Below are 27,596 nucleotides of genomic sequence, written 5' to 3' on the forward strand. Positions count from 1 at the left end.
GAAAAAAATATTACTACACTGCCATATCTGTAATAATGTGATTTGTGGTTGTTTAAAGTTTACATGTAGTTATTTGGTGTTTTTTAGGCATCTGATCTTGGTAAACAGACAACTATTATGAAACAAACAATCATAGATTATGAAATTTATATGGAAAAATTGAAAGACGAAAATACTCAGTATAAACAACAGTATGATACACTTCAAGAAAAATATTTTGTAAGTATCGTGATTGATTTTGAGATTATAAACATGTACCATTATGTCTGTTATGATGGCAGCTTTAGTAATCATATTGTTTTTTGTAGTATAGTTCTCTGATGGTGTAGTTACTTATTTCTATTTCAGATGTGTCTGCATGTGTTTTTATTATTGAAATACCAAATTTTATATTGACCTTATTATTCAGTAGCAAATTGAAGTCTATTTTAGACTAAAAAATTTTAGAGTACAAATCAATATATTTCTTTTAAAATATTCTTTTTTTCAAAGTACTGTTAATATAAATAATATAAGTATAATAATATAAATTATTTAAGTAATTAAGTATAATAATATAAATTTTATTATCCTATCAAAAGTCAGTAAACCTAATATAAAAAAAATCTGGTAGGACAATCCAATTTATGACTTGATAGAAAATAAGTCCTGACAGAAAATAAATTTAGTTGAAAATGGCATTGCTACCATATATTACATAGAAATAAATATTTCTGTTATATTTTTTTAATATTTAAAAAAATAGGTTATACTTGAAAATGGGATAGCTGCCATATTACATAGAAATTAATAATAATAATATAAAGTGGATTGTCTTATTGAAAGTCAGTAAACCTAAAATAAAAGACAGCTACCCTGATACAAGTATTCAGATTCATAATTACTTGGGAAAGTAAAGAGTGTTCTCCTCATGTTTTCATTAAGCTAATGCAGGGAGCTGATGTACTTCCTGTAGTTAGGACACGATTGAACCACCTAACTAAAATTGTAACAACCCTCTGAGATGTGTTTGGTTGAGTTAGTAGAGGATTATTTACTGTACTCCGTATGTATTTTGAAACTGGGTAGTTTCAGTCTCAATTTCTTTGAGATTTAAAAAATTAATAAGCCTAAATATCATTAATTTTTTATAATTGAATCTAACAAAACATTTTCTGGCCGGGATAATTTTTGAAAACTTTTGGTGCACTTTCATGAGTTTGCACGTTTCATTTGCAAAAGTTGAGTGACAAAATTTTTTATTTGTAATGTTTTAAAGTTTAAGATATGGAAAAGTTTTTCAAAAAGCTTCAGCTCTTAATATACCTTAGAAAAAAGTTACAGAAATTGAAAGAACACTGAATGTAACTTGAGCGATAGTCGCTCAGGGGCATGTGAGCTGTTTTTCACACTAGCTGTTGGTAAAAGCATGCCAGATTATTAAAAAAATATATAAGAATATACAAATTTATCACAGTGTGTAGCCTTTTAACTATTTTTCGCATTTAAAAAAATTATCCATTCATTTTCTTCATTTATTTCTAGTTTATTATTGAATGAATCTTGACATGTGCAAATATCACAACATTTGAGATCTGACTACATACATTAGTTGCACATGCATTTTTGCAATTGCAAGAACAAAAATAATTTTGTAAATATTACATTGCCTACTCCCTGTTTTAATAATCAGGTATAAAAATTTAGTTTTCAATTAGCCATTCATATTAGCACAGCTTAATGATACAAGAACAAATGAATACTTACGTCTATTCGGTAAATAATATATAATTTTTTTATGATATTGTTTGAGTGTAGAATTGTAAATTGACAGTAGAGTAGTAAAAAAACCCTCAAATTCTTTCAGTACTGCAATATACGTAGACAAGTTGATAGCTGCAAGCAAACCTGTTGATACGTATGAGCTAAATGCATGCAGCAAATTCTTTAAATTTAAAAAAATTAGGTACTTTATTTGAATAAATGATCTTCAAAAGAAATCTTCAAGTAATTTTCAGTAATTTATCGATATCAACACATGACTACCTCTTAAGAAACTAAATATTGCACAAAATAGTTCCTTCAATTTGTAATAATCTTTTAGTGTATATGTTACATTTAGATATAATAATCTACATAGTGGTACAAAGTACTTTGTTAAACATTAAAAATGTATGAAAACAAATTGTTTACGCCAATGCGTAAAGTAGCTTTAATCCACTAAATTCAAGGTCTTCTCGTAGTGTCAAGTTCACCGTCATTTTCTATTTTGTCTGCTGTGGTCGTAATGATTCATAAAAACAATTTCTATTTAGCCAAATTAGTCATAACTGTTTTTGTTATCTCCAATTTTACTGTTGTCAAAGTTCCTAGAAGTCTAATTTTCTTTGTCTGCGATGATGTCATTCTTCAACTTGTTCGTATTCAGAAACTATTTTATCAGTCTTAATGTAACTCTTTTAATGGTCTGCTTGGTTATAAAAAAAATAAAATAATCTTCGTTATGTGTATCGTTCCCAAACTTCCTGCTTATGCTGTTTCTTTCCCGGACTAACACTTGCACACTACCTGTTGTTGTCAACACTCTTCTGTCTACGGCCTAGTTTGCTTCTCCCTCTTCTCATCACGCCACTTTTCTTCAGTGCAGGTCAGACTTCCACGGTGTGTGGATGCCTGCGACTCATTCATGTTTTCTTCCTCGTTTAGTGTGGTAATACTCGGTCGCCATATCGTCTTGTTGTACTCGTCAGTGTTTCGTGATTTCACAGATTTCTATGATTGTTTTGCCTCGTTTCTTTGATAAGTTAATTTTAAATTTAGTAGATAATGTCTAGTGTTGAAAGTGGTTCAGTTACTACAAACCAGCCAAATTTAATGAAGCAGGATCTTTCCGAACTGGTTATTACAAATTTGTGATGCTCCGTATTATTCAATTTCTAGTAACAAAGTGTTACCTCTGCATTTTCTAATAACCACTGTAGATTACGCCAAGGATAAACACGTAAAAAAAAACACTATTTTTTGTTAAATATTTATTTTAGAAAGAATGAGTAAGCATGTACATTTAAATGTGCTCACAATTGTGCAAATGCTTGCATCTGTATTGAAGAACTGTGATGTTAATTTAACTCTCATTCTTTTGTTTAGTCAAGTGTTAAATAGTGACTCAAATTTTGTTACATGTGAACTGGATGCAAGTTTGTGTTAGAATTATTAAAAAAAAAGAATGGTATGTATATATGTGTACTTTAATTCACGTGTTCATTTTTGTACAAAAAATAATGCATGATTAAGGTAAATTAAAATTATTAATTGTGAAATGAATTTCCATATGTATTACGATTGCTCAAATTATTATTTATCTTGTATTATACGATATATATGAAATAATGTTTTTTAAATAAGTAAATTTTAGAATGTTTTATTAGTTTTTATACATTTGCTATATAACGTATGCTTATGATTTTGTAAATTGTACAGTACTTTTCCATTTCAATTATCATTCAGATATCATTTCAATTATAATTATTTAAATGATCATCAGTAAATCACTTAAGCATTATTCTATTAATGGCCAAAATGTAGTGACAAAATCAGTGCACTAATATTAATAATAATAATAATAATGAACCATTAATTCAGTAATTCAAAAAAAGAAGAAGAAAATGATTACTTATTACTTAAATATTTATCAAATGAAGTGTTGTAACTATAAATTAACTATATTAATTTGTATAAATCATTATGAAAAATGTTGTACATGATGTATCAAGATCAAGAAAGATTAGTTTAGGAAAGAATTGGATATTATTAATTGTTTTTGAATATTTAACTGGATATTATCAATTGTTTTTAACAAACAATTGATTATATTTTGTTAACATTATAGTTATATTAGTTGTTTACATTATTATTTTCATCTTTATCATATTCATCATTATTTTACGATATTGTTTTCTTATTAAAGTCCAATACTTTTGGCAAAATGAGCTATGTTTGAATTTTTGAAAAATGAATTTTTGTTAATTTTACCCAACAAATCTTTGGAAAATAATATATGAAAAATGCTTAGGAAAATATATGAAAAATGCTTTGGATATTTTGGCCAGATCTTGATTTTTGAAGAATTGCTTGAAGGTTATACCATAAAGATTTAAAATAAAAATATTGGTATTTGGCAGAGATATTGAGTTAAATACAAAAAAAAAAAACATAAAAATTTCTATTTTGTATATTTTACTAAAAAAGCACTTTAGACTATGTTTTGCCAATTTTAGATCAAATTAAACTTTTTATTATTGAGAGATTCATTAAATTTCCGTTTTGGTTGATGTACTTCTATTTTGTAACTCTTAATGCTATATTGAGAAGTTTGCTTCTACTGACTTGTTTTTTTGTGTGGTTCTGTCATTACAAGCTTTTATTTTATTATACTATGAGAAGTTTCTAAAGGAGTTTCTAAAGGAAGTTTAGAAGTTGCTAAAGGAAAGACAGTTTCATTGTAAAAAAAGTTATTCTGAAAACTTTATAAATATTTTTTATTTCTCTTAAACTACATACCTTATACTACTTATCACCATACGAATTAAGACATCTATCATACCAACTTCAATATACCCTTGTCTTCTGGTCCCAGTCCATTTAGCCACTGATTAACTGCATTTTTAAGTTCGTCACCTGTGAATTGCTTATCACTCAAAAATTCTTTCAATTTCCCAAACAAATGGTAATCAGAAGGAGGTAAGTCTGGACTATATGGTGGATTATAATAAATTTCCCATTTCAATGTTCAGTAAATCATGTATCGGACCTGCAACATGTGGATGTGCATTATCGTGCAGCAGGATGATGCCGTTGGTCAGCCGATTTTGAATGGCGCACTGTAACTTATGTAGTGTTTTGCAGTAGGCTTCTGCATTTATAGTCATTCCACGTGGTATGAAATCAATCAGCAGTATGCCAAACCAATCCCAAAAGACTGTGGTTATCAGTTTGCGTCCAAATGGCTGTGGCTTGATCTTTGTTAGTCTGGTTGATGATTGAGGATGACACCATTCAATTTACTGCCATTTTCTCTCTGGTATGTAATACGAAATCCATATTTCATCGCCGGTAACAATTGAATTAAGGAACTCATCACCTTTTTCTATGTAGTGCATCAAAAATTCCAAAGCAGATCCCATTCGGATGTTTTTGTGTCATTCTGTTAAAACGTACAGCACCCAACGTGCACAAACCTTTCTGAAGCCTAAATGGTCATGGACAGTACGACCAATAACAGTTCTTAATAACAGGAAAAATAAGGGCCAGGTTGGAAATCGTTGAGTGATGATGATCTTTTCTGATTTCATCATAGACACATTTCAACAAGTCCTCGGTGATTATCGATGGTCTCCCTAACGTTCTTCATCATGCACATTAATTCTGTTCTTTCTAAACCTTTCATACCATTTTTGGATGTTTCTTTCATTCATTACATTATCACTGTACACAGGAACAAACTGCCTATAAATTTCAGCTGGTTTAAAACATATGACTTCATGTTTTTCACAGACAGCAGCAACATCAATTTTCCTATTCATATTATAATGTAATAACTCACATGTAATCAAAGATACTGCAGCGCAACAACTTACAGACAACAATGTAGTGTGTACATTACTAGCGTGGGCCTGAACGACACAGGTTCGCCAACCTTAAGGAGAAAAATTTTCCAGTGGTCTTTACTTTAGAGATATCCCTCGTATTTCAGTCATTCACCAACCCGTATCTCTGGAACACACTGTCCGAGCATTAGTAAAAGATATATATATTTTAAGTTACTATAAAACAAAAATAATAACTGAATTTGTGTTAAAAAATTCAGTTATTGAAAGAAAAAAGTAGTTGATATTATTTAACATTATATATTTTCCAGTGAATTTTAAATATTTGTGCAGTTACATGGGAAGCTACTTTATCATTTTTGGGACCAACTTATGACATGTCTACAACCTACATACATTGAGCTACAACGTATGGGGTGCAGTTGTAATCTTTGTTACATGGTTGTATAGTATACATGTTTATGCAAGATATTTTGACTAGAGAAAAATATCTTGCATATTTTGTGTTATTTAGAATTTTTATTCAAAATGAAAGATTTCTCAAGGCTTATTGTGTTTAAGCAATGAAAGATTTATCTGTATTATGTTTACTTTTTATAATTTTCCTCATATAATTATGCATGTTTTAGGAGAAGGAAAAGATATTAGATGAAATGAAATCCATGGAGGATAATGCTAATGATTCTGTTAGCTTTCAAGCAAGTGTTGATCTTGGTCAAGAGGTGATAGATCTGCTGTTAAAAGAAAGGGATGATAAATTGTTAGAATTGCAATCTGAAAATAATCACATGGCTGACAGACTTAATGAGTTAACTGTACAGCTTAATGAAAAAAATGTTTATATATCAGAATTACAATTAAATATTTCTAGTTACTCGGAAGAAATAAATTTAAAAAATGAACAGGTAAAAATACAGTTTATAAATTAAAATGTTTGAAAAATGCCACTTTTACAGAAATGTATATCTGCATTCAAAGATTGCTACAGAATGTGGCATTCTATGGCAATTGTGTGTTTCATTTACATAAATTTCATACAAATTTTTAAAGATCAATATTTAAAGAATTGATGAGCAGTTCTTATAATATACACTGTAACAGATGAAAAAAAGATAGAATAGCCATAATTGAATATTAACTACTTTAATATGACTGTTTTATATTTTTCTCATTTGTTAAACAATCTAATCTGCTTAAATAATTCACACTTGTGTATTTGCATTTACTACAGTATATTTCATTTGCAGTTTCTAATTTTAAATTGACTTCCATTGGTGTAATATTATAATGTTGTTTTTTCTAAATTATATTTTTTGTTAATGATTCAATATAATTTTCTTTACTCATTTTTATCATAGTTTTCTGTAGGTTTCATAAAATTAGAACTGCAGCTAATACTATTGAACGTAAAACAACGTAAGTTTGAATGTAAAACTAAGACAAGTTTTTAAAATTGTATGGAAGTCGAGTTTTTATGAAAATACCAAATCAATTAAATCCAAACTGGATGATGTCAGGATGACGTAATATAAAAGAATATTACATGTATAGGTTTTAGATAATATAATTAAATGAGAATAAGAATAATGTAGCATCATTTATATATACCTGCTATTTGGCTAATTCGGTATTTATGTACATGTGAAGCAGTAATGCTGAAAATTGGAAAAAAAGATGTGATTATAAAATTAGCTTAAATAAGAATGAAACTTTGAAACTAAGTCAAAAGATAAAGTTTTTATTTATATCATTTATCTTCAAAATCTACTACATTGACATAATCTTTGAAACTCGTATGAATGATGAAAATGAGGCCCATTTATATCAGGATGAATCATTTATAAAATTTCTTTGGCTCGTTTTCCATTATTTTCAAAAGGCAAGATATGAATGTTACTTTATTCTATATACTTTTACTTTTGTTGTTTATTTTCTTTTTTTTTTTTGATTAAAAATTGTCATGTGATATTATATTTTTAATTGTTACTTTAGAATTACTTATTAAATTTTGTTTCATTTCTTTAAAATAAAAAACATTCCCTCCATAAACTTGAACATACTACCATCTCTAATTTTACATTTATTGGTTTTTCCAGTTTTCCAAAGCTTTTTGATTGATGTGTGTGTAATGTATATCTATATAAATAAAAATTTAAATGTTCATTTGTTCAAAATCTTAAATCTCCGAAAGTTCTTCATAGATTGCTTTGAAATTTTGACACAACGTTGCATTCAAATATGCACGTGTTTTTATATATACCTATTATTTATATACCTGATGTCACACCTGTGACAGGTAAAAACATGCTTTTTTTGAAAAACAGTGCTATCTGTTGGACATAAAGCAACACACACTATACTAAATATTTTATGATTCCATTTCAATGTTTCTGATATATGTTTCGCTATAGACTAAAAAAAACTTTACATGCAGGGATAAAGGCAGAAAGGAACCAGCTTCTTTCAGCTCATCTGCTTTCTCGAATCCATCAGAAAATGACACTTATGAAAAATGTTTAATCAGCTAATTTTCAAATATCAATATTATCCGTATCTCCTTTTTCCTTTGATACAAGAGAAAAACTATCACAATATCATCTATTTTTATACGCTCCATTTTGCTTAGCTTTTAATAATTGAAAATAGAATTTTCTTCTTTTAAAAGTTTCCTTCTTAACTTTTAATAGCCACTTAATATTTGTTATTTTCATACTGTTTATTAATATAACCGTACTCTGGTTCTATTAGAATTAGATTGAACTTGCTTTATTAAAATAGTTAATCTAATTATAATATTTAATGTTCAGTTATTGATCTGTATCCTTTGACTGTTTTATTAAGACTGAAAATTTTTTTTTCTTTCTCATCTGTTACATAGCCTTGCCAACATAAATAAATATAAATTTATTAATTACATATGATTAATTTATTACATGTGATTAATTTATCACAAATTCAACACATGTTATAATAGTGATTTGATTTTTAAATGTTACTATTATTTATTTTCATTATTTACATTCTTGATTGTTTATATAGAACTTTTATTATTTTCTGTAGTTGTCATGTTATAAATTGAAAGAAGAAATGTTGAATAAACTATCTTCTGAATGTGAGGAATTAAGGAAACAAGCAAATCTTGCTGAAAGGTTGAAGATGGAATTAGAAAATATGAAGGAAAATTTTATGGTATTGTTACATATGGCTTTATGTTTATTTTAGTGTTAGTATTTTGTAAGCATAAAATTGTATACATGAAGAACTTCCTGTTATTTCTTTGACAAGTTTCTTGCAAATAAAAAATTTTAGATTACAGAACGAACTGTACTAGAAAAAATCCGTGTTTGTTATAAAATTGTGGTTACATATTTACTTCATAAGTTCTCAAACTGATTTACTCAACTGTGAAGTGTAAACCAAATACAATTTCAGGTTCATATAATTTTCTTCAGTTTTTACAGAAATTAAGTTGGATAATTCTTTTATTTTAATTTTACATCCAAGAATCTCTAAACTAATCAGTTGGAATGCTTTATGTCTGATAGATAATCCTTGATGGGTAAAGTTATTATGCATGAGAATTATGTTGATAATTGGTCTCTAACTTTTTTTTAAAAGAAATATTGATTAACAGCAATGTTCCTGGGCTTATTGTTTTTTGATTGCATACATCCTTAGGCAGATGAGTAAATTGTTCTTGTGAGATATACTTTATTGTACTAGTTCCCCAAATCCTGTCTACAATATTCTTCATGACACTTGTACTGAAAAGTACTATGGATTAGAGTGCGTGATATTTAATTTGTTGCAACATAAGTAAAATTACCCAAATCCTGTCTACAATATTCTTCATGACACTTGTACTGAAAAGTACTATGGATTAGAGTGCGTGATATTTAATTTGTTGTAACATAAGTAAAATTACTCGAAAAATAAAACTGTAAAGGTTTTATTTAGATGAATACTAATAATTTATTATTACAATTAATTTTTATTTTCCAATTAATAATCGTGTAATTATTCAAAATTACACTTTTTTATAGTTTTATGATAGAAAACTTTTGTATAAAAACTTTGTAATAATAAAATACTGCAATGTGTATAGACATTTCCCTTCAGTTAAAATGAACATACCGAAAAAAATCTGTTAAAATATAGTTTTTGAATTTTTTTGTTATGACATACCTGTACATCTACAGTAATAAGTAAGTTTTTGTGATAGTAAAAATTCATTGATATTGAAAGCTCCAAAAATATTTGGAAATAAACATTTTCACTATAAAGTTAATGTAGTGCATATTGCTGCTTTTTTAATTTTAATAGTAGTTTCATGTTTCTTCTGTTCATTAAGATTTTTATTTTCATGAATATGTAGTTTTCCCTTTCCTTCCATTTATCTATTCTAATTTATTACAGAATGAAAAACAAGTTTCGGAGAATTTAAGGAAGGAAGTTCTAGAACTTAAAAATCTACAAGCATCAAATAAGATCATAATTTCTGAAATCGGTGAAAAAAATTCTTTACTTGTACAAAACATAGAACTTTCTAATTCTGAATTATCAGATCTCATTTTAAAAAATGAAAAATTAGAAAAAATTCTTTCTGATAAAAGCAAAGAAATAATATGTTTGAACTCTAGTATTATGTCAAAAGATAAGTTAATTGATGAACTAAATGGAGTCAGGAATGAATACAAGACTTTTCAAGATGAACATAAGAACTGTGTTGAGGTTTGGGCTACAATGAAATCTCTTAAAGAAGGTTGCATCAGGGTTGAAGAAGACTTAAAGTTGTATGTATTGATGTATTTATATTTTTTTTATTAATTGCATGTTGCTAAAATGTGTAAATTAAATTAAATTTTTGTTGCTTCCACTTAAATGATTCTGTAGTAGCTTCTAACCTTTTAATTTCTGTAAATGATACAGAGATGTATTGTACGGGGAAGTAAATGTGTGTTTTTTTGTTTTACTCTAGCTGGAATAGTTTGATGCAATGATCATTAACTATAGATTATAACATGCAGTTACCCTTCCAAAAATCTGACTTCATGCCCCCAAAAATAAAGCCAGACCAAAGTCTGACTTTATGCCCCCAACTTTTTTCTTGTTTTATCACGTAAAAATTATTTAATTTATATTTTATAGTAATTGATGAATAAAACATTAGAGAAAACACACTAACATGCTTTTTTATACCAGTCATTTTAAACATATTAACGTATTTTATATATTAACATATTATTCAAGGTTAGTGAGTGAATCGACCATAGGTTAATTTCAAGTGAAGAAATGATGGATTGGAAAATTTACCTGAGAGAGGTGTGTGTGTGCTGATCATCTATTAAAAAATCCAAAAAAGGTAGATGGTCTAGGAATGTAGTAGAAATAGACGAGGCTTCATTTTCAAAAATAAATTATATAATAGAGGCAGAATTCTTCAAATTCAGTGAATATTTGGAGGTATTTGCAGAGAAATTATAAATATAATCTAACCAAACTTAACCTATGCTCCCTAACCTTGACTAATTAACAGTAATAGCTTGATTATTTAAATAATAAATTCAGTAATTATTATTATTAATAAATTGAAAACATTGCTGTTAATTAGTCAAGGTTAGTGAGCAAAGCAAGCATAGGTTAAGTTTAGTTAGCTTACATTTATAATTATAAGCATTTTAATATGTAAAATATGTTAATATGGAGAATGTTTCAAATGACTGGTATAAAACAGCATGTTAGTGTGCTTTCTCAAATGTATTACTGGGTTATTTTTGTTGAGTTGTAGGATTACTATGGTATTTATTTCTTGTTTTATTCATCAATTATAAAACATGCTAAATTAGGTAATTTTCTAGTGAAAATTGGGAAAAAAGGGACGGTATAAAACAACAATTCACACTGTGTAATCTTTACAATGCTATACAAGGTCTGCAAATAAAGTAATGAGACTGGTTCAAAAAAACTTTTTATTTACAATACAGTTTTTCATGGACTTTATCATCTTCGAAATAGTTTTCTTGGGAAGCCACGCAATGCTTCACAGTTTTCCCATCCTTGACAGCAATGTTGAGGATAAGGTGGTTGAGGAACTACAAGAATGTTTTTCTTTGCCAAAAACTCATTAATTGAGAGTGCAGTGTGACAAGGCGCATTGTTATGATGCAGCATCCAGTTGTCTACCCACCGGGTTGGTCTAGTGGTTAAAACGCGTCTTCCCAAATCAGCTGATTTGGAAGTCGAGAGTTACAGCGTTCAAGTCCTAGTAAAGCCAGTTATTTTTACACGGATTTGAATACTAGATCGTGGATACCTGTGTTCTTTGGTGGTTGGGTTTCAATTAACCATACATCTCAGGAATGGTTGAACTGAGAATGTACAAGACTACACTTCATTTACACTCATACATATCATCCTCATTCATCCTCTGAAGAATTATTAAACTGTAGTTACCGGAAGTTAAACAGGAAAAAGAAAAAGAAAGTATCCAGTTGTCTGATGGCTGGTCTCATGAGGGCAATTCTTTTCTGCAGTCTTTGAAGAATTTCTTGGTAAACATATTGATTTATAGTCTGTCCTATAGGCAAAAAATATGGACAATGCCATTACTATCGAAGAAACAAATTAGCATTGTTTTGATTTTTGATTGCTCATTTTTGCTTTTTTGGGATGTGGTGAGTTTGAAGTGTGTTGCTCTGGTGTTTTGTTTCTGGGTTGTACTCAAATATGAGTATCCAAGATTCATTACCAGTAATAACATTTTTTTAGAAAATCAGGATCAGTTTCAATTTGCCCTAGAAGGTCGCGACACACTTCTACCCTGTTGTTTTTCTGTTCAACAGTGAGGTATTTTAGGACCAATTTTGCACAAAAGTTTTTCATGTCCAATTTTTTGTCAAAATTTGATGGATTTGTGGTATGGTTCAAATTCAATTGTTCTGCAATCATTCTGACAGTTAATTGCCGGTTGTACCGTATCAAGTCTCTGATTTGCTCAACACTTGTCACCTTTTGATGTTAACGGTCTTCCAGAGCATGGATTGTGTGCAACTGATTCCCAGCCATCTGAAGATGCTTTAAATCACCTAAAACCTTGGGCTTATGACAGTGTCATCTCCATATGCCCTTTTCAACCCTTTTCAATTTTGACAAAGTTTCAGTAGCTTTCTCACATGTTGAGAACAAAACTTGATTGTAGAACTTTGCTTATAAGTATTATCACTTAAATGTAACACACAACAAAAACTCATTTCATGAAAAATTGTTTACATCTCACGTAGCAACAATAGACTAAAAATATTAATACCTAACATAAATCAGCTGTTCATATAACCACATGCTTACTAGTAACTTTACAGTGTTACCACTTTGACTACTAAAAAACAAACTAATCTCATTACTTTATTTACAGATCTTGTACTTTGTTTTCTGATTACACACAGAAATTCTGAGCCATGATTTAGTGTTTTTCTTTATTTAGAACAATATAATATTGTAAAATAATTGTTAAAAATCAACTGAAAATTTAAAATAAAGTAAACATTTTTTACTAAAAAAAATTTTACCATATTATTTAAAAACATTTTCTAAAGAATATATTCCATTAAAGTGTCAAACTTTTGATTTGTCAAGATGTAATTTTGTGTTTTTTGAACTGACTGTATCAAAAAACTATTTAATTATTATAATATTTTTCAGTTGTAGTCTTATTGCATGTTTTATTGTTCACTTTTTAAAGGGATTTATGTATTGCTCTTTGACTAGTTTTTTTAATTTATTATTTTGTGTGAAAGCAGCCTTCCATTGCTTACGTTTTCTGTTGTAAATTTGATGTTTTCAATAACCTGCAGTAAAGCTTCTGTTTATTAGATTGTAGAAAATCTACTCATTCATTTCATAAAATAGTGGTTGTCATTATGTGCAAAACAAAGTTGACTGTAACAGTTCTTACACTTGCAGAAAATTAGTATTGCTACTATGTAAGAAAACAAACTACATAAGAGTAAATTGCATTTTTTCTTATGCTTCTATTAATTGTTTTGAAGACTAAAACCTCTGCATTCCCTACACTGTACAAGAATCCTTTGTTTTCTTAATTTTCTTTGCTATTCTGCTTGTAGGACGTTTGTTACTTCATTTATCTTTGCCTTTCTTTCCCTTAAAAAAAGCAAAATTAATCATCTTTACAACCAAGGAAGACATGGTACAACTAAATATAAAAACTATTTTATTTTATTTTTTAATATTAATGTAAAATAAAAAAAATTATTTGGAAAAAATACTGTTCTGTAGTATAATTTAAATTAATATTTACACCTAATTTATCAAAATAATGTTTAATATAAATAGTATAATGTAATAGTATTATAAATATTATTATAAAATTTATAATAAATTATTATTTATATTATTGTAATATTATTATAAAATAGTATAATAGTATAAATATATTACTGTTAGAATTATTATTAGACTTTTTATGTTTATGGTTGTCTTTGTTTAGGGTTTTTTTAGTTAACTTTTGTTGATTGTGTTGGATTAGATGCATTATATGTGCAAATAAATTCATGTTTGTTTTATTATTATAATTTTGTAGCTATATTAAGATTGAATTGCAATTTAAAGTGATTACTTATTACAATTTATATTAAATATATTCTGTATTTGAGTGTATTAGTTATACAGAATTTTAATTAAGTAGTTGATGTACAATGGATAGATAGTTAGCTGCAATATTATAAGATCATGTGCTAGTTGTTTATCTTAATCTAAATTCTGATTTATGTACCTCAGGATTTTTTTTAATGAAAACTTTTGAGTGAATGTTTTATTTGGTGTAAACATGAACTATTACTTGGTTTATGCCTCACTTGTGTTTGTTGTTGCATTATCATGCTTGTACACATTAGTTTGGTATATATTTTGAGTAGTAAGCTTACATTAATGTTGTGTTTTTTAAATTTATTTATATCTGTTTATGTATATTACTTTGTAGATCTAGTTTATACGTTGAAAATGTTTGTACTTAACCACAGGCTAGGTCTGTGAATCTTTTAGAAATTATTCTAAGTGTCTTACTGATTTTACATTTCGTGGTCACATACTGTTTTAATTCTTATATAGCAACAACATTGAATATAATACTGTACCAAGCTATAGCATTATTTTTCTTTATAATACCATATCTACACACATGTAGATACAAAATATGAAGTACACATACATAAGTATGGATCATTTGTAAGTATCACAAATATGCAGTGTGTGCATATATATATATATCCCTTAAGTAATTTGTTAATAATTAAATCCAATAACCAATAATGCTTTTCCTCAAAGCTTGTATCAAAACCAAATTAGGACTACCAATTTAGTAGATTAAAAAAATACTTCAAAAAATGTTATCTGCTATAACCAAACCACCTAAGTCTTATTTCTCTGCATTCTCTTTCACACCTTCAGAAAATAATGTCCAATCACATTATTTATGCAAACATGTTGCCCAACCCTAATTTAATATAATATTATTAAAAAAATCTATAACGATTGGACAAACTAACATGCACAATCCAGTGTCATTTCTTTCACTCACACTCTCCAGTAAAGCATTTAGTCTGTCTCACCAGTGTTCTTTATATCTTAAACCATTCTTCAAATAAAAAATCATGTTTTTTGAAAGGTGTAGCCACTCCTCAAACCAACTGACCAGTTTTTGTTATATTCTCATTTAATCTACTAAACTTTTAAGAAAAAATTGCTGAAAAGGATATAATCCTTCTGCATTCTTTTATTCTCACCTCGGCAAAACAGAGATTTAATATTAAAGTGACAACTTTTTCCATGCATATTTCCAGTAAATTTTGCTCTAATAGTACTATCATATCACAGCGTCGTATTATGTAAAAAAATTGAGATACGATGGTGATGTTACATTTGATAATTCTTTTTCAATGGGCAAATCATCCATTTAAGATATGATGATTCTGTTCTATTATATTTCGTAATTAACAAGAATAATTGTTTTTTGAAACACTGCATTAAAGAACCAGTCTTGCATTTGGAAAAAATTTTGTTAAGTTTTCATTTTATTCTTAGAATCCCTATCAAGTATTTTTTAACCATAACTCATTCATTAACTTTTGAATTATTCTCATTCTTCTTCACATGAGAGATTTTGTTATACTCATCATGTTATAAAAGGGGAGTAGGTATAAATTATTTAATTCTCTTCATAATAAAGAAAATGTAAACTTGATCAGATTAATAAATAAAATTGAAATAAAAAGTGAAATTATATAATAAACTATAGTAACCTGATGTATGTTGGCTCTTAATTAACCTCTGTTGTAGTGGAAGTAAATCACAAAGAAACTTGTGAATCACATGAAAAGATGAATAAACAAATGACTTTAATAAAATGAAAATATAATAAAATGAGTTAAATGAAAGAAATTACAAAAATAACTGGATAGTAAGAAAGTAATTGTACTAAAAATCATTCAGTTAGTAAGATTTAGCTTAAATGATATTAAGCTAAAGATTAGTATTTTGTATTAAAAGTGATGGGTGTGTTTGCAGATAAAAATGAGATTTGTTTAGTTAAAGAATAAAAAATTATTCTAAAAAAGTAACTATTAGTTGTCATATTTGCTCTTTATCAAAACGTAATTGCTGTGGACATCCTCTTACTGGTCTTTGTAAGAATAACTAAATTTTGGGCTAGAAGATAACATGGACTTCAAACTCTGATTCATATTATTAACTACCAGTCCATTTCCTGATTGTATTTGATGATTGATTTATTTTTATCTTCTTTAACGCTATTTATTTGTCTTTCTCATTTATTTCTTTTCTTGTTTTGGAGAACAATTAATACTGATGTGAATTTATTTTTATCATTACTTATTACGTTAGCTATGTTTATTTAAGTTATTTGTAGGAACTTTTGTTTAATTATTAGGATGAAATGTGAAAATGAAGAACTAAAGATTGATCGAACTAAACTCAAGTTAGCACTTGAAGAAGCTAAAGAAAATTTAAATGATTTGGAAAAGAAACATATTAATCAAGAAAGAGAACTGCATTTTGAGTTAGAAAACCAGCTTGTAGTTGTCAAAGAAAAAATGGTATGGGATTTAAAAAGTAGAACTTTTTGTTGTATGTAATTTATAGTTATTACATTTTTTAAATTCATTATTTATTGTAAAAGTCTAGTGAATAATTAATGATGAAATATAGCATTTATTAATAATTTTGTCAAAAATATAGAAATATGAATTTTGTTATGTGTATTGTTATTTATCGCCAGTTAGTTACTTAAAAAGCAAAAATTATTTAACATTTGTGTAGATCTTTAATATTCATTGTAGATGATGCAACATGAAATACTAATCTCTACTTAAGTTTTATCGCCATTATCTTGAATTATGAAAATCCCATTCGTTACTTAATTATCTTAGCGAGATAATTTCCCATTTGTCATTTTCATATTTATTCATTTATTTGCTTATTAAATAATTTTTTCTTAAGTAGTTTTACAGAAGTTTAGAAACTAAGAACCAATTTCTCTATAACTAATTTCTGGAGAGTAATCTCCAGAACTTGAAATAAAAAGTAACTGGATAAGTGTAAAAATAGGGTTGTTAGGATTATGGTCAGGAAAAGATTTTCTGTGTTTGTGGAAGCTGCAAGGGATTGAGTTCGTGTGGGCGGTATCTCTGTAAACACATCTTCTATCAGCAACATTATATCCCCTAGACATTGGACTTCTAAAATACAATACCACCAACCAATCAGTAGATTTTATTTGAATTGGACCTGGAAATCTTGGTTATAATATTTTTTATTTTCATGTAAATTTACACTTTTTGATGCACATATTTTTTTTTCGGAGGAGGGGTTTATCTATAAACAATGTATGCTATGGTTACAAATTAATTAAAAATTTATTCCAAAATAATTTCTTAAAATTATTGAAGTCACTGGGATAATTACATTTACTTCTAAGAATTCCACCTCTGTAAAGCAGTTTTGATACAGTTAAGTCCCAGTGTGTATGATTAATCTTTTTTGATGCACGTTTAGTGTTGTTAACCACTACAATTTCCTGCAATAATAAAGAAATCATTACAAAGATTTATCTATGTAATTGATACTTTTTTCTATAGTTCTGAATGTTTTTTTAGTATTCTGGGTTTCTTGTATGCAAACTTTTTCAGTTAAAATTAACCTATGTGTATGATTTGGTAGTTAGTTTTACAACATTGTAGCTTTTAGTGTCAAGATAATCTCAACCTTTAAAGCAATTTAGGCACCCGGTTTTCAATTTTGTGAAAGTAATATACTGTACTCATGATTATGGTGTGTTACAGATTATACTGTAATCATTGATCTCTGCAAATATATGCTTTTATTATGTTTATTGTTAAATATTAAGAATGAATTTTTTACTAAAAGAAAAAATCACAAAATCAGTTAAATTTACCGAATTTGTTATCTATGAATTGAACTGTAGGAAAAAACTTGAACTGTCTATGAACTTGATTGAAGGAATGGGATATATACAGCATATATCATTTTCCATCAATTTGTTTCTTGTTTTGCTTTATAAATAGCATCTGTAATGATTACAACTGGCCTGCATTGTTATTTGACTGTAAATTAGTGTCTCATGTCAAATACAAAATATTACGTTGCACAATAATTTACTAGTTATTAATGCAGTATTTTACCAGTAATGTCCTGCAAAAACAGTTCATAGTGTTATGCCTGCAAGCTTACCAATACAAGACACTGCCATCAGGTAGAGGTTACATTGTGAAATCAGGAATTTGTTATATGTTGAAACCAATCTAATCTAGTACAATTTTACCTACTATCTGTTATGAAAGTGCATTATTTGTAGTATAAAGATATTGATGTAAAAATTTTGCAAAAAATACACTTGTTAAGACATAGTAACATGCAAATTAATTCGAACACAGATTTTATTTAATAAAAAGCAACTTTATTTAGAAAAAAATCGTACTCTTACAATTTATGAATATCTATGAATAATATGACCTTTATTTTTAATCACTTTACGTACATGATTTGGCATTGATTCAACAAATGTACTACACATTTGTTTTTGTTTCTTCATGAAACTGTATTGATATTATTGTTTTAATAGGTCAATTTTTGTGATACAATTCTTTTTTGTCATTTTTTGACTTTTGCTCAGAAAAAAATTTTTCAAAATTGCCTGGCCATGGGAGCACTTTATTTTCACTTTTTGAAAACTTTTTCCACTTTTTTTGGCAATATGGCATGGCACTAAATCTTGTTGGAATACTCCATTGTCTTGTGAGAATTATTGAAGTTGTCACTACCCTTTCCTTCAGAATCTTGGCATATCCATCACTTTTCAATATACCATCTACTGGAAGTAATGAACAAAGAGTAATGTTTAACTGATTGTTTGATATGAGCTGATGATGTATTTTCATCTAATGCTTTTCTAACATATGTCCTAAACATAAAGTTGTGACTCGTAGGAAAGCAATATATTTCTTGGCCCACAAGAGCTTCTTTGTACATTACTGGTGTTCAAAGATTCTTTTTAGCTGGCAAATGAGTTTTCCATCCAGCTGATGACTTCATTTGTTACAGAGAAATTAAAAAAATAGTAAATTTCATTGTTACTCTATTTTAACTCTAACTCATTAACCCCTTAATCCATTTTAAGTCAATTTCAAAAAATCCTTTCTCAGTGTGAATTTACACGGTAAGAAAGTGTAAATAAATTATTAATTTGCCTTCAGTAATTATTGCTGGGGGTGTTGATTATGAATCGCTCACAACGTGTATTTTTTTGTATATAAAATAAATGCATTAAAAATATACATATATGTATGTGTAAGAATTGTAAGTTAATGTGAATGTATATTTTATATTATTTTAATATCTTCATATAAAATAGGGGTTTTCTTTCTTTTTAAGCAATTCTCCCTTGAAGATAAAGATAAGTTGCTGCAGAAGTTATCTTCTGAATGTGAAGAGCTGAAGAATCAGGTGCAATTATTAGAGAATTTGAAACTGAAATTACAGGATACACAGGAGAAGTATGAGGTATAATGTGCTTGTATTTCTATAATGATTAAGAATTAAAAAGCTGTAAAGTAAATTATAAAAACGCACACAGGTACTGTGTATGCTAGATGTTTATTATGCATTGAGTGTAATAATTCATTTAGTGTAAATTGTTTTGAATTATAAAATAACAAAGGTAATAAAAATAACATGCCTAAAGTATAATAAAAATTGCTTAATTTTGACCGTATGTGATGATTTCTTCCATGGATAACCCTTTTTATCTTTTTTCTGAAAATTTTTATTTTATAATTTTCATTTATTCAGTATGTGAGAGCTTATTAATCTTTACTTTATAAATCCTGTTTGTTTTTCTTGCAGCAAGAGAAATTGACTGTTGAAGAATTAAAGAAAGAGCTTTTTAAACTAGAAGATATAAATTCTTCGAATCAGGTTCTTATTTCTGAATTTACTGTTAAAAATAATTCTCTCTTAGAAAATTTACAAACGTTGAGCGCTGAGTTTTCTATTAGTACTAGTAAAGTAAAAGATCTAGAGGAAACTATTTCTATTTATAATGCAGAAAACAATTGTTTGCATGCTCAGTTGGCATCAAAAGAAAAATTGGTTGATGAACTCCATGAATTGAAGATTAAAGTTCTCAATGAATATAATGCTTTTAAGCTTGAGCATGAAATTTGTAACAAAATTGAAACTGCAGCTGAATCTTTTGATGAAAAGTGTTCTAAACTGGAAGAAGAAAAAAACATGTATGTATACGTTTATTTCTTATTATTTGGTAATAGTAATCTATTGCTGTAAAAGTCTTTTAAGTTATCATGAAACAGTTGCATAAATTTTTACAATTTATCATAATTGTTAACTTCACAGTTTGTTACACTTTTGTAGTTGTGATAAGTTTTGTGGTGAGATGACAGTAAGAGAAATAACAAGAACTGCTTACAGATCAGTTTATTTATTAGTTTTATAATAATTGTGATAAATATGTTTAATCTGTATCTGACTTTTCCAAGGTGATATTATGGAATTTGGGAATCATTAATTTATTCTCTATCAGATTTTAAAAGATTTTGATTGCTGATTTAGTTCTGTTCTAACCACTGAATTGCAGATTCAATGCAAATGTATATGGGAAAAAATCCTATATCTTCTATATTAGATCAGTAGTTTTTCAGCTTATAACAGTGCCTAGAATAGAGAAAGAAGTATTGTAGCAGTCAAAAGCATATGTTATTTTAGTCTCCAAACATATTATATAAAAGTAAAATAATTTTGTTTAGCTGACTAAAATTATATATACTTTGAATAGTTAAATCAGTTAATCAGCTTTTAGAAAGGTTGTGGTCATTATGAGGTTAAAAAATCCAATCTCTAATTTTAATTTTAATTAATTTTTTACATTTAATTAATAAATTACAGATGAATGAACTTTGCTTTGCGGGTGATAAACAGCAAACTATAAACATATTTTAATGTTTGTTAATTTTAATATGTTTTAATTTTCAACTTTATTATTAATGAGAAACATTACAGGTTTTAATAAAAATATATTATATTATGGATAATTTTTTTCCATTACAAATAATTGCTTGTATTACCTCATTTGAAAATATTCATTATTTTTGCACATTACTGTTCTTTGAAATAAATTTTATTCATCAGTAGAATACTACTACAGATCAAATTCTATATATAAGTGTATGCCTTTTTGTATTTAGCTCGACTGATTAAAATGTCTTTACAATTACAATGTTATAAATTTTTAAGAAGGGTCATGAAGTATATCTTAGGTAATTACAGAACTCTCATGAATAATTATACAACAGAATGGAGGTAAGGCAACTATACCGTTTGGCTGTTCAAGCTGACATTCAAGCTTGGCTGTAAAGCAAATTCTAGTAAAGTGAATCCAGTTATGAGTTATGTTTAGAGTATTATCTTTACCTTTAATGAATTTACTGTACTGGTTTTAGAACTGTGGAGTAAAATTTTTTATCATTCAAATTATTCTGAAATAACTACCAAAATAAAGAAAGTGACCTGGTGGTTTCAATAAATAATTACGATGGTTTTAAATAATTATTTAATATGAGGCATGCAATAAGTAAGGGCCGTTTTGATATAAAAATTGAAATTAGTGAAAAAGAAAAACTTTATTATAACAAAATAAATTTACATGTATATACTATTTTTCTTCATTTTCGCCATTCACTGGAATACATTTTTGATATTGGCTTTACCAGCTTCATTATTCTGTTCCTGCCTGCAATTTAAACCAGTTAATTACTCTGTTTTGTAATTTCTAATCATCAAACTTTTCAGCTATGCAAGCCATTGTTTTAAATGGAGAAAAGATTAATAATTACTTAGTGCAAGATCTGGACTGTAAGGTGGATGTTACATTTCCCAATGAAATTTTTGCATTATTTCAGTGGTTTTGTTTGCCGTGTGTTATCATGGAGAAAGAAAATCCTATTGGTTAGCTTCCTGTGCCTCTTGTTTTGAATTGAATGTTTTCACAGTATGTGTTGGCATTAACATTTCTTCCACGTTCGAGAAATTCAATCTGCAATATCCATTCGTCATCCAAAAAAACTGTAGCTATAAACTTTCTCATTTAAAATTTTTGGGCTTCATGGTGGTGAATGCTGCCATTGCATTGATTGCTGGTTTGTTTCAACATTTGAATAAGATATCCACGTTTCATTACCGAACACAATGTGTTTTCATGTATCATCACCTTCATTTTCGGAGTGTCTAAAAAATGTTTGAGCTGCAGCAAGACGTTTTTCTTTGTGCATTTGTCAAAAGTTTTGGTACCAATTTGGAACACAACTTTTTGTAACCCAATTTTTCAGTTAAAATGTCATAAATTACTGATCGAGAAACAAAAGGAAATTCAGTCTATAATTTCAAAACGGTAAGCCTTCTGTTTTCATGGATTTTTGCATTCACATTTTCAGTCAATTCGTCTGTGAAGACAGTCTGGCAGCTACTATGTTCTTCGTGAAAAAGGAAAACTGGGTCTGTAAACATCAGCAGTTTCCCATTGAATATTTGCAGCAGATTTGTTTTTCACCAATAGATAACAAATTATTGATCGCACTTCACAACTTGTGGGATTATTTATTGTAGCACTCATTTCAGCCAGGCTATACAAAACAATTAACATGAGTAATGTTAACCTATTGTTGCAAACAGATAATTGTTGATGTCTTGAAGCTTATAGAAGTATTTGATCAGTGAAGTATTTAATCAGAAACTGTATAATTTTCACTGCTGGTGTGTATTTGGATATGGGTGTGTGTATGCATGTTTCTTTCTAACCAAAATACTATTTTATAATACTGTTTCAATTATTTTTTTGTATGGGAGACTAAACAGTAGATGAAATGACATTAGGATACCAAAGTACACTATTAAATAGTGAAATAGAATTTGAAGAATTTTAGTACATCCATTTCAGATCTAAGATTGTTAAATGAAACAATATAATATAGTGTTCACATTTCTCCTAAGAACTCAACCTCCAGGTTGACTTGATATACCCCTCTAACAGATTGAATGAGGAAATGAAAATCAGAAAATGGCTTATTAGCTAATCACTGCTAATAATCATTTGTGTTCATATTCTTTTGGTATAACTTGGTGGTTTGGGGAATGATCTGATTGCTAAGAAACTGTAGAAAACAAAAACCTATGTGAATTAAAATTATGTAACTAATATAAGCCACCTTTTTTGTTAGTCCTAACAATATATTTAAGTAAAAGTACACTAATTTATTTTTAATTTATTTAACTTAATCTTTTTAAACTTAGTACAGTACATTGAGATAAGATATCTTATTTTTAATGAAAGTACTTTTATGGGATCCACATCTTCAGTCATGTTATATACAGATAGTCAAAAGTATGGAAACCCCTCAGCAGCTTTAAAATTGTTCCACATAGAATACTGTAACTCTTAGAAAAAGGTAACAGTCACTACTTTTGACGAGTAATAGAATTTCAATCCCTTCTTGGGGGGCTGGCCCAGGGGTAAAATTTACAGTGTGTAAATATAGTAAATTTTACAATATGTAATTTGAAAGCAACAATTAACAAAAAAAGATTCTAATTTTAATCAACTAATGTGATAATGATTGAACATTACCTATTTTGCTGAATGAGAGGTCTTTTCTTTTGCTGATTAGAAAGCTCTTCGGTTGACAATTGATTACCTGTTCTCATTTGGTACAGAGGGGACTTAACAAAATTGTTTTAATAAAAATTAATAAAATAAATAAAGCATTATTCAAATATTACTCTTCCAAGTTTCTTTACTTAAACATTTGTTTACTTATGAGGTGATTTACTTAATAATGCTTTAACAACTTTTTTTGTGTTAGGTTAAGTATAAAGTATGATAAATTGAAAGATTTCCAAAATAGACTTCAGACAGCATATGAAGAAGCTACAAAGAAATGGGAAGAATCTGTCAACAACCATGCAATTACAGAAAGAGTAATGCAGTCAGATTTTGAGAATGAACTTTCAAACATGAGATTAAAAATGGTATGTGTTTAAAACTAAATTCATTCCTTCTTTTCTTTACAAGGATATAACGTGTAGCGATAATAAAAATGTTTTATTTTTGAATGTGTTATTAGGATTATTAATCCATTTTAATTTGACAAATGTCAAAATCTGTGTTTTCTCTATTAAATAGAAGTTTTTTTATCTAAAGAAGTTTTCTTTAAACAAAAGTGTTTCAAAAGTTAAATAAAATAGAAAGCAACCAAATAAATAAATACAAGAAATAATTTTGTCAATTGTTTTAATGTTTAAAAATTGAATTTTAATGACAGGATATTTATGAAGCTAGTGGACATAGTGTGGAAACAGTACTTCAACAGTAAATTACTGGTGTAAAATCATATACAAAAATCATTTGGAAAAAATTAATTTATCATCTGACCCTGAAACATATTAACACTTGTTAATTTTATTATTATAAATGCAGAGTGTTTAATTTTCTATTTAAAATCAAATAAAAGTTTTATTTTTAGTGGTGAAAAATAAATAATTTAAAAAAAATAATTAAACAGTTTTCAAAAAATTAGGGTTGTTGTGCAACCATAAAACAAGAAATGGATTTTAGAGTGTCACTAGGCGGTCACCCTACTAGATACCAAGGGGTGTATTGGCAATTCAGGTCCTGGATCCTTAGGGCAATGAATGTAGCAGGGTCAACTATAGAACTGATATTGGTGAATAAGGGACCAGTGATAAGAAAAGAGGTGGGTGGTAAGAAAAAATGATTGCCCACCAAGCTAGATTTGTGGTTGTTGTTATTGTCATGTTCAGAACTCGAGCTTTATTCTACATAAAGTTTTTGTAAAATATATTCTTTGTTGTAAAATTAAAACTTGCAAAAACTTTTAAAGCATTATATGTACTGCTCTGATGGAAAGTATTATCTGAAATTATTATTGTCTGTACTGCTCTAAGTGAAATTGACTTAACATTGATGCTTGTCCTGCATCCCAGTTTAGCCTTTTGTGTGATTTTCCTTATTGCTAGTTCATGCAGTTATCCATCCTAACAGCATCTCTGTGAACAATTGGTAAGAATTTATTGAATGTGGCATTATTCTTGCATTTTATCTTTCTCATATTTTTTTACTTTTCATAAAGTTAAAACTTTTCATAATGTTGTAGAACTATCAGGTTTTAAGGGATTTAGTTTATCTGGCTCAGAATTGAATCTAGACTCAGTTTCTTTGTAAAAGTTTATTAAAAAAAAGATGTTGAGTGAGTGAATTCTTAGTTTCATTTTGTTGTTAAAATGGGATTTTGTTTGTTAAAATGTGATGTGTAAAACAGAGTTGAGAGAGTTTGGTATTAATAGATATGCATTATGTTGTTAATTTTAGTGTTATAGCTTAGTGTTGACAAAAACCTATATTCATTCCTGATTCTGTTATTACAGTTTTTTTTGTAGAAATTAAAATTATTTTCTTTTTTTCTACTGAATGATGATTTTTACTTCTCATACACTTATTGAAAGTAATGTAAATTGTAATTTTTTATTAGCGGTTCCCAAACTGTGGTATGCGTAGCACTGGTGATACGCAAAGCTTCTCAAGATGCTACACAGACACAATACAAAAAATATTATAATACAAAAGTTTTGTACTATAGTTATTAAAATACAAAATTATTAGTATGACAGATATTTTTTATTATTATTAATATGTGGGTCAGTGCTTCTCAAATTTTTTGACATAATACAATAGTATTTTATCATAAGTTTCCTTTTCTCGTAATTTGAGAAAATTATTTGTGTATAGCAACAATGTCAGTTATTTGGCTAGTAAGAGTGAACATTCAATGCCAGTGGGTTTCTACATGCCACAGTGCCTATGTAGCAACTTATCTGGCCCATGCAAGCACTTCGTTGCACATGTACAAACAAGTTTCTTAATGACTGCAATAAAAGAATTGCCATACTTTCCTGTAGGAAGACTAACAGTTATCGTACAAACAGATGGGGATACAGTTGTTTCCAGTGTTTTACTAGTGTGATAATCCTATTTGAAGATATTGTTTTTTGTTACTTTTTCATTTGATAAATCTCAAAGAGCCTTTTTTTTATATACATACTTATGAACTTTCCTTGCATTAATTTTGTTTAGTTTTATTGACATTTAACTACAGACAAAACATTGTTAGCTAAAATCCTGTTCCATTGGACTCTATTTTAGAATCAAAATTTTTGTGGAGTCTCAAGATGTTTTTTCTACTAAAATATAAAAATTGGGAAGAAAATGTGGTTTTGAGTACATTAACATTGAATTTACTGTCACAGGTATAAACAATGAGTCCTGACCTCAATGTGTAATCTGCTTTAAAATTCTTTAAAACCGAGCATGAAATTCTCATTTGTGGAAAAGCTGTTGTTGTTTCCTCCTGCAGAAGATATATGGGGTGAATAATCACTAAATAGCTAGATAAATACGACTGTCAAATAGTACCCTGCACCGTGTAATTAAATGTATGGCCTTGGTCATTAAAGAGAACTTAATAGCTGAATTCAAAGATAGTGATTTTTTTCACTTTACAATTTCAAATACATAGATGTAAAAAGAAGCTATGCTCAACTTATGATTTACATGGTAAATCACAGTATGGTAAAGCAACACGAACTACCACCGATGAAAAATTAAAAAAAGCTGGATAACTTCTTTGCAGAAAATGGTTGGACTGGAAGCAGTGGCATTGGCTGATGTTCTGATGGTGGTGTTGCCACCAAAGAAGAAAGCTGTTACAGAAAATTGTACCTGGACTCATTGCAGCATCTACAGAGAGAAGCTTTAGTAGTAATAGCTTTAGTATTATTTTCAAAACTGTTCTGAAAATGGGAAAAATGCCAAGCAGGGTAGCAGATATGCTGTGGATCACAACACTAGCATACTTATCTGATACTTTTCATATCAATGAGTTAAATTTAAGTTTGTGAAGTGAACAGCACATTTTTACAACAAAATAAAGACATTTATAAAAGAAGTCAAATGATGAATAACAGTATTTCAAATGAAAACTGGTAGTTTTCATAAAGATAATCCCATCAGTAACATAAAATGTCTTTGGCAAATGCTCACTGAAACTTTTGAAGAATATTTGAAAGAAAATTATTTGAATTCTTATTGATACAAAACCATTTCATACTGGATATCATTCTTGGTACTGTAACTAACAAACAGAATCTTTGATAGAACTATTTTGTGAAGATGATCTGAAAATTGAATTTGCTAATTAGAGTTATGTGAATTTAAACTTAAATTTAAGGTTAAGAATGGTATACCATCATTGTGTAGCAAAGCATTATTGTTTTTATTCCATTTTCTATCACATATTTTTCTGAAACTGGATTTTCTGC

The 27,596-nt window shown here is 28.1% G+C and overlaps 1 protein-coding gene across 1 annotated transcript in view; it reads left to right on the forward strand.

The window, feature by feature from the left end:
- Positions 1-27,596, forward strand: part of LOC142317605 (uncharacterized) — a 44,331-nt gene that overhangs the window by 3,184 nt on the left and 13,551 nt on the right. Inside the window, exons 3-10 of the mRNA XM_075354161.1 lie at positions 88-219; positions 6,215-6,490; positions 8,646-8,774; positions 10,002-10,378; positions 16,525-16,711; positions 19,566-19,694; positions 20,037-20,425; positions 24,065-24,230. Coding sequence (XP_075210276.1) covers positions 88-219; positions 6,215-6,490; positions 8,646-8,774; positions 10,002-10,378; positions 16,525-16,711; positions 19,566-19,694; positions 20,037-20,425; positions 24,065-24,230 — 1,785 coding nt within the window. The remainder of the gene's footprint in view (positions 1-87; positions 220-6,214; positions 6,491-8,645; positions 8,775-10,001; positions 10,379-16,524; positions 16,712-19,565; positions 19,695-20,036; positions 20,426-24,064; positions 24,231-27,596) is intronic.

Source organism: Lycorma delicatula, chromosome 1 (genome assembly GCF_047948215.1).
Source record: "Lycorma delicatula isolate Av1 chromosome 1, ASM4794821v1, whole genome shotgun sequence".
Lineage (NCBI taxonomy): Eukaryota > Metazoa > Arthropoda > Insecta > Hemiptera > Fulgoridae > Lycorma > Lycorma delicatula.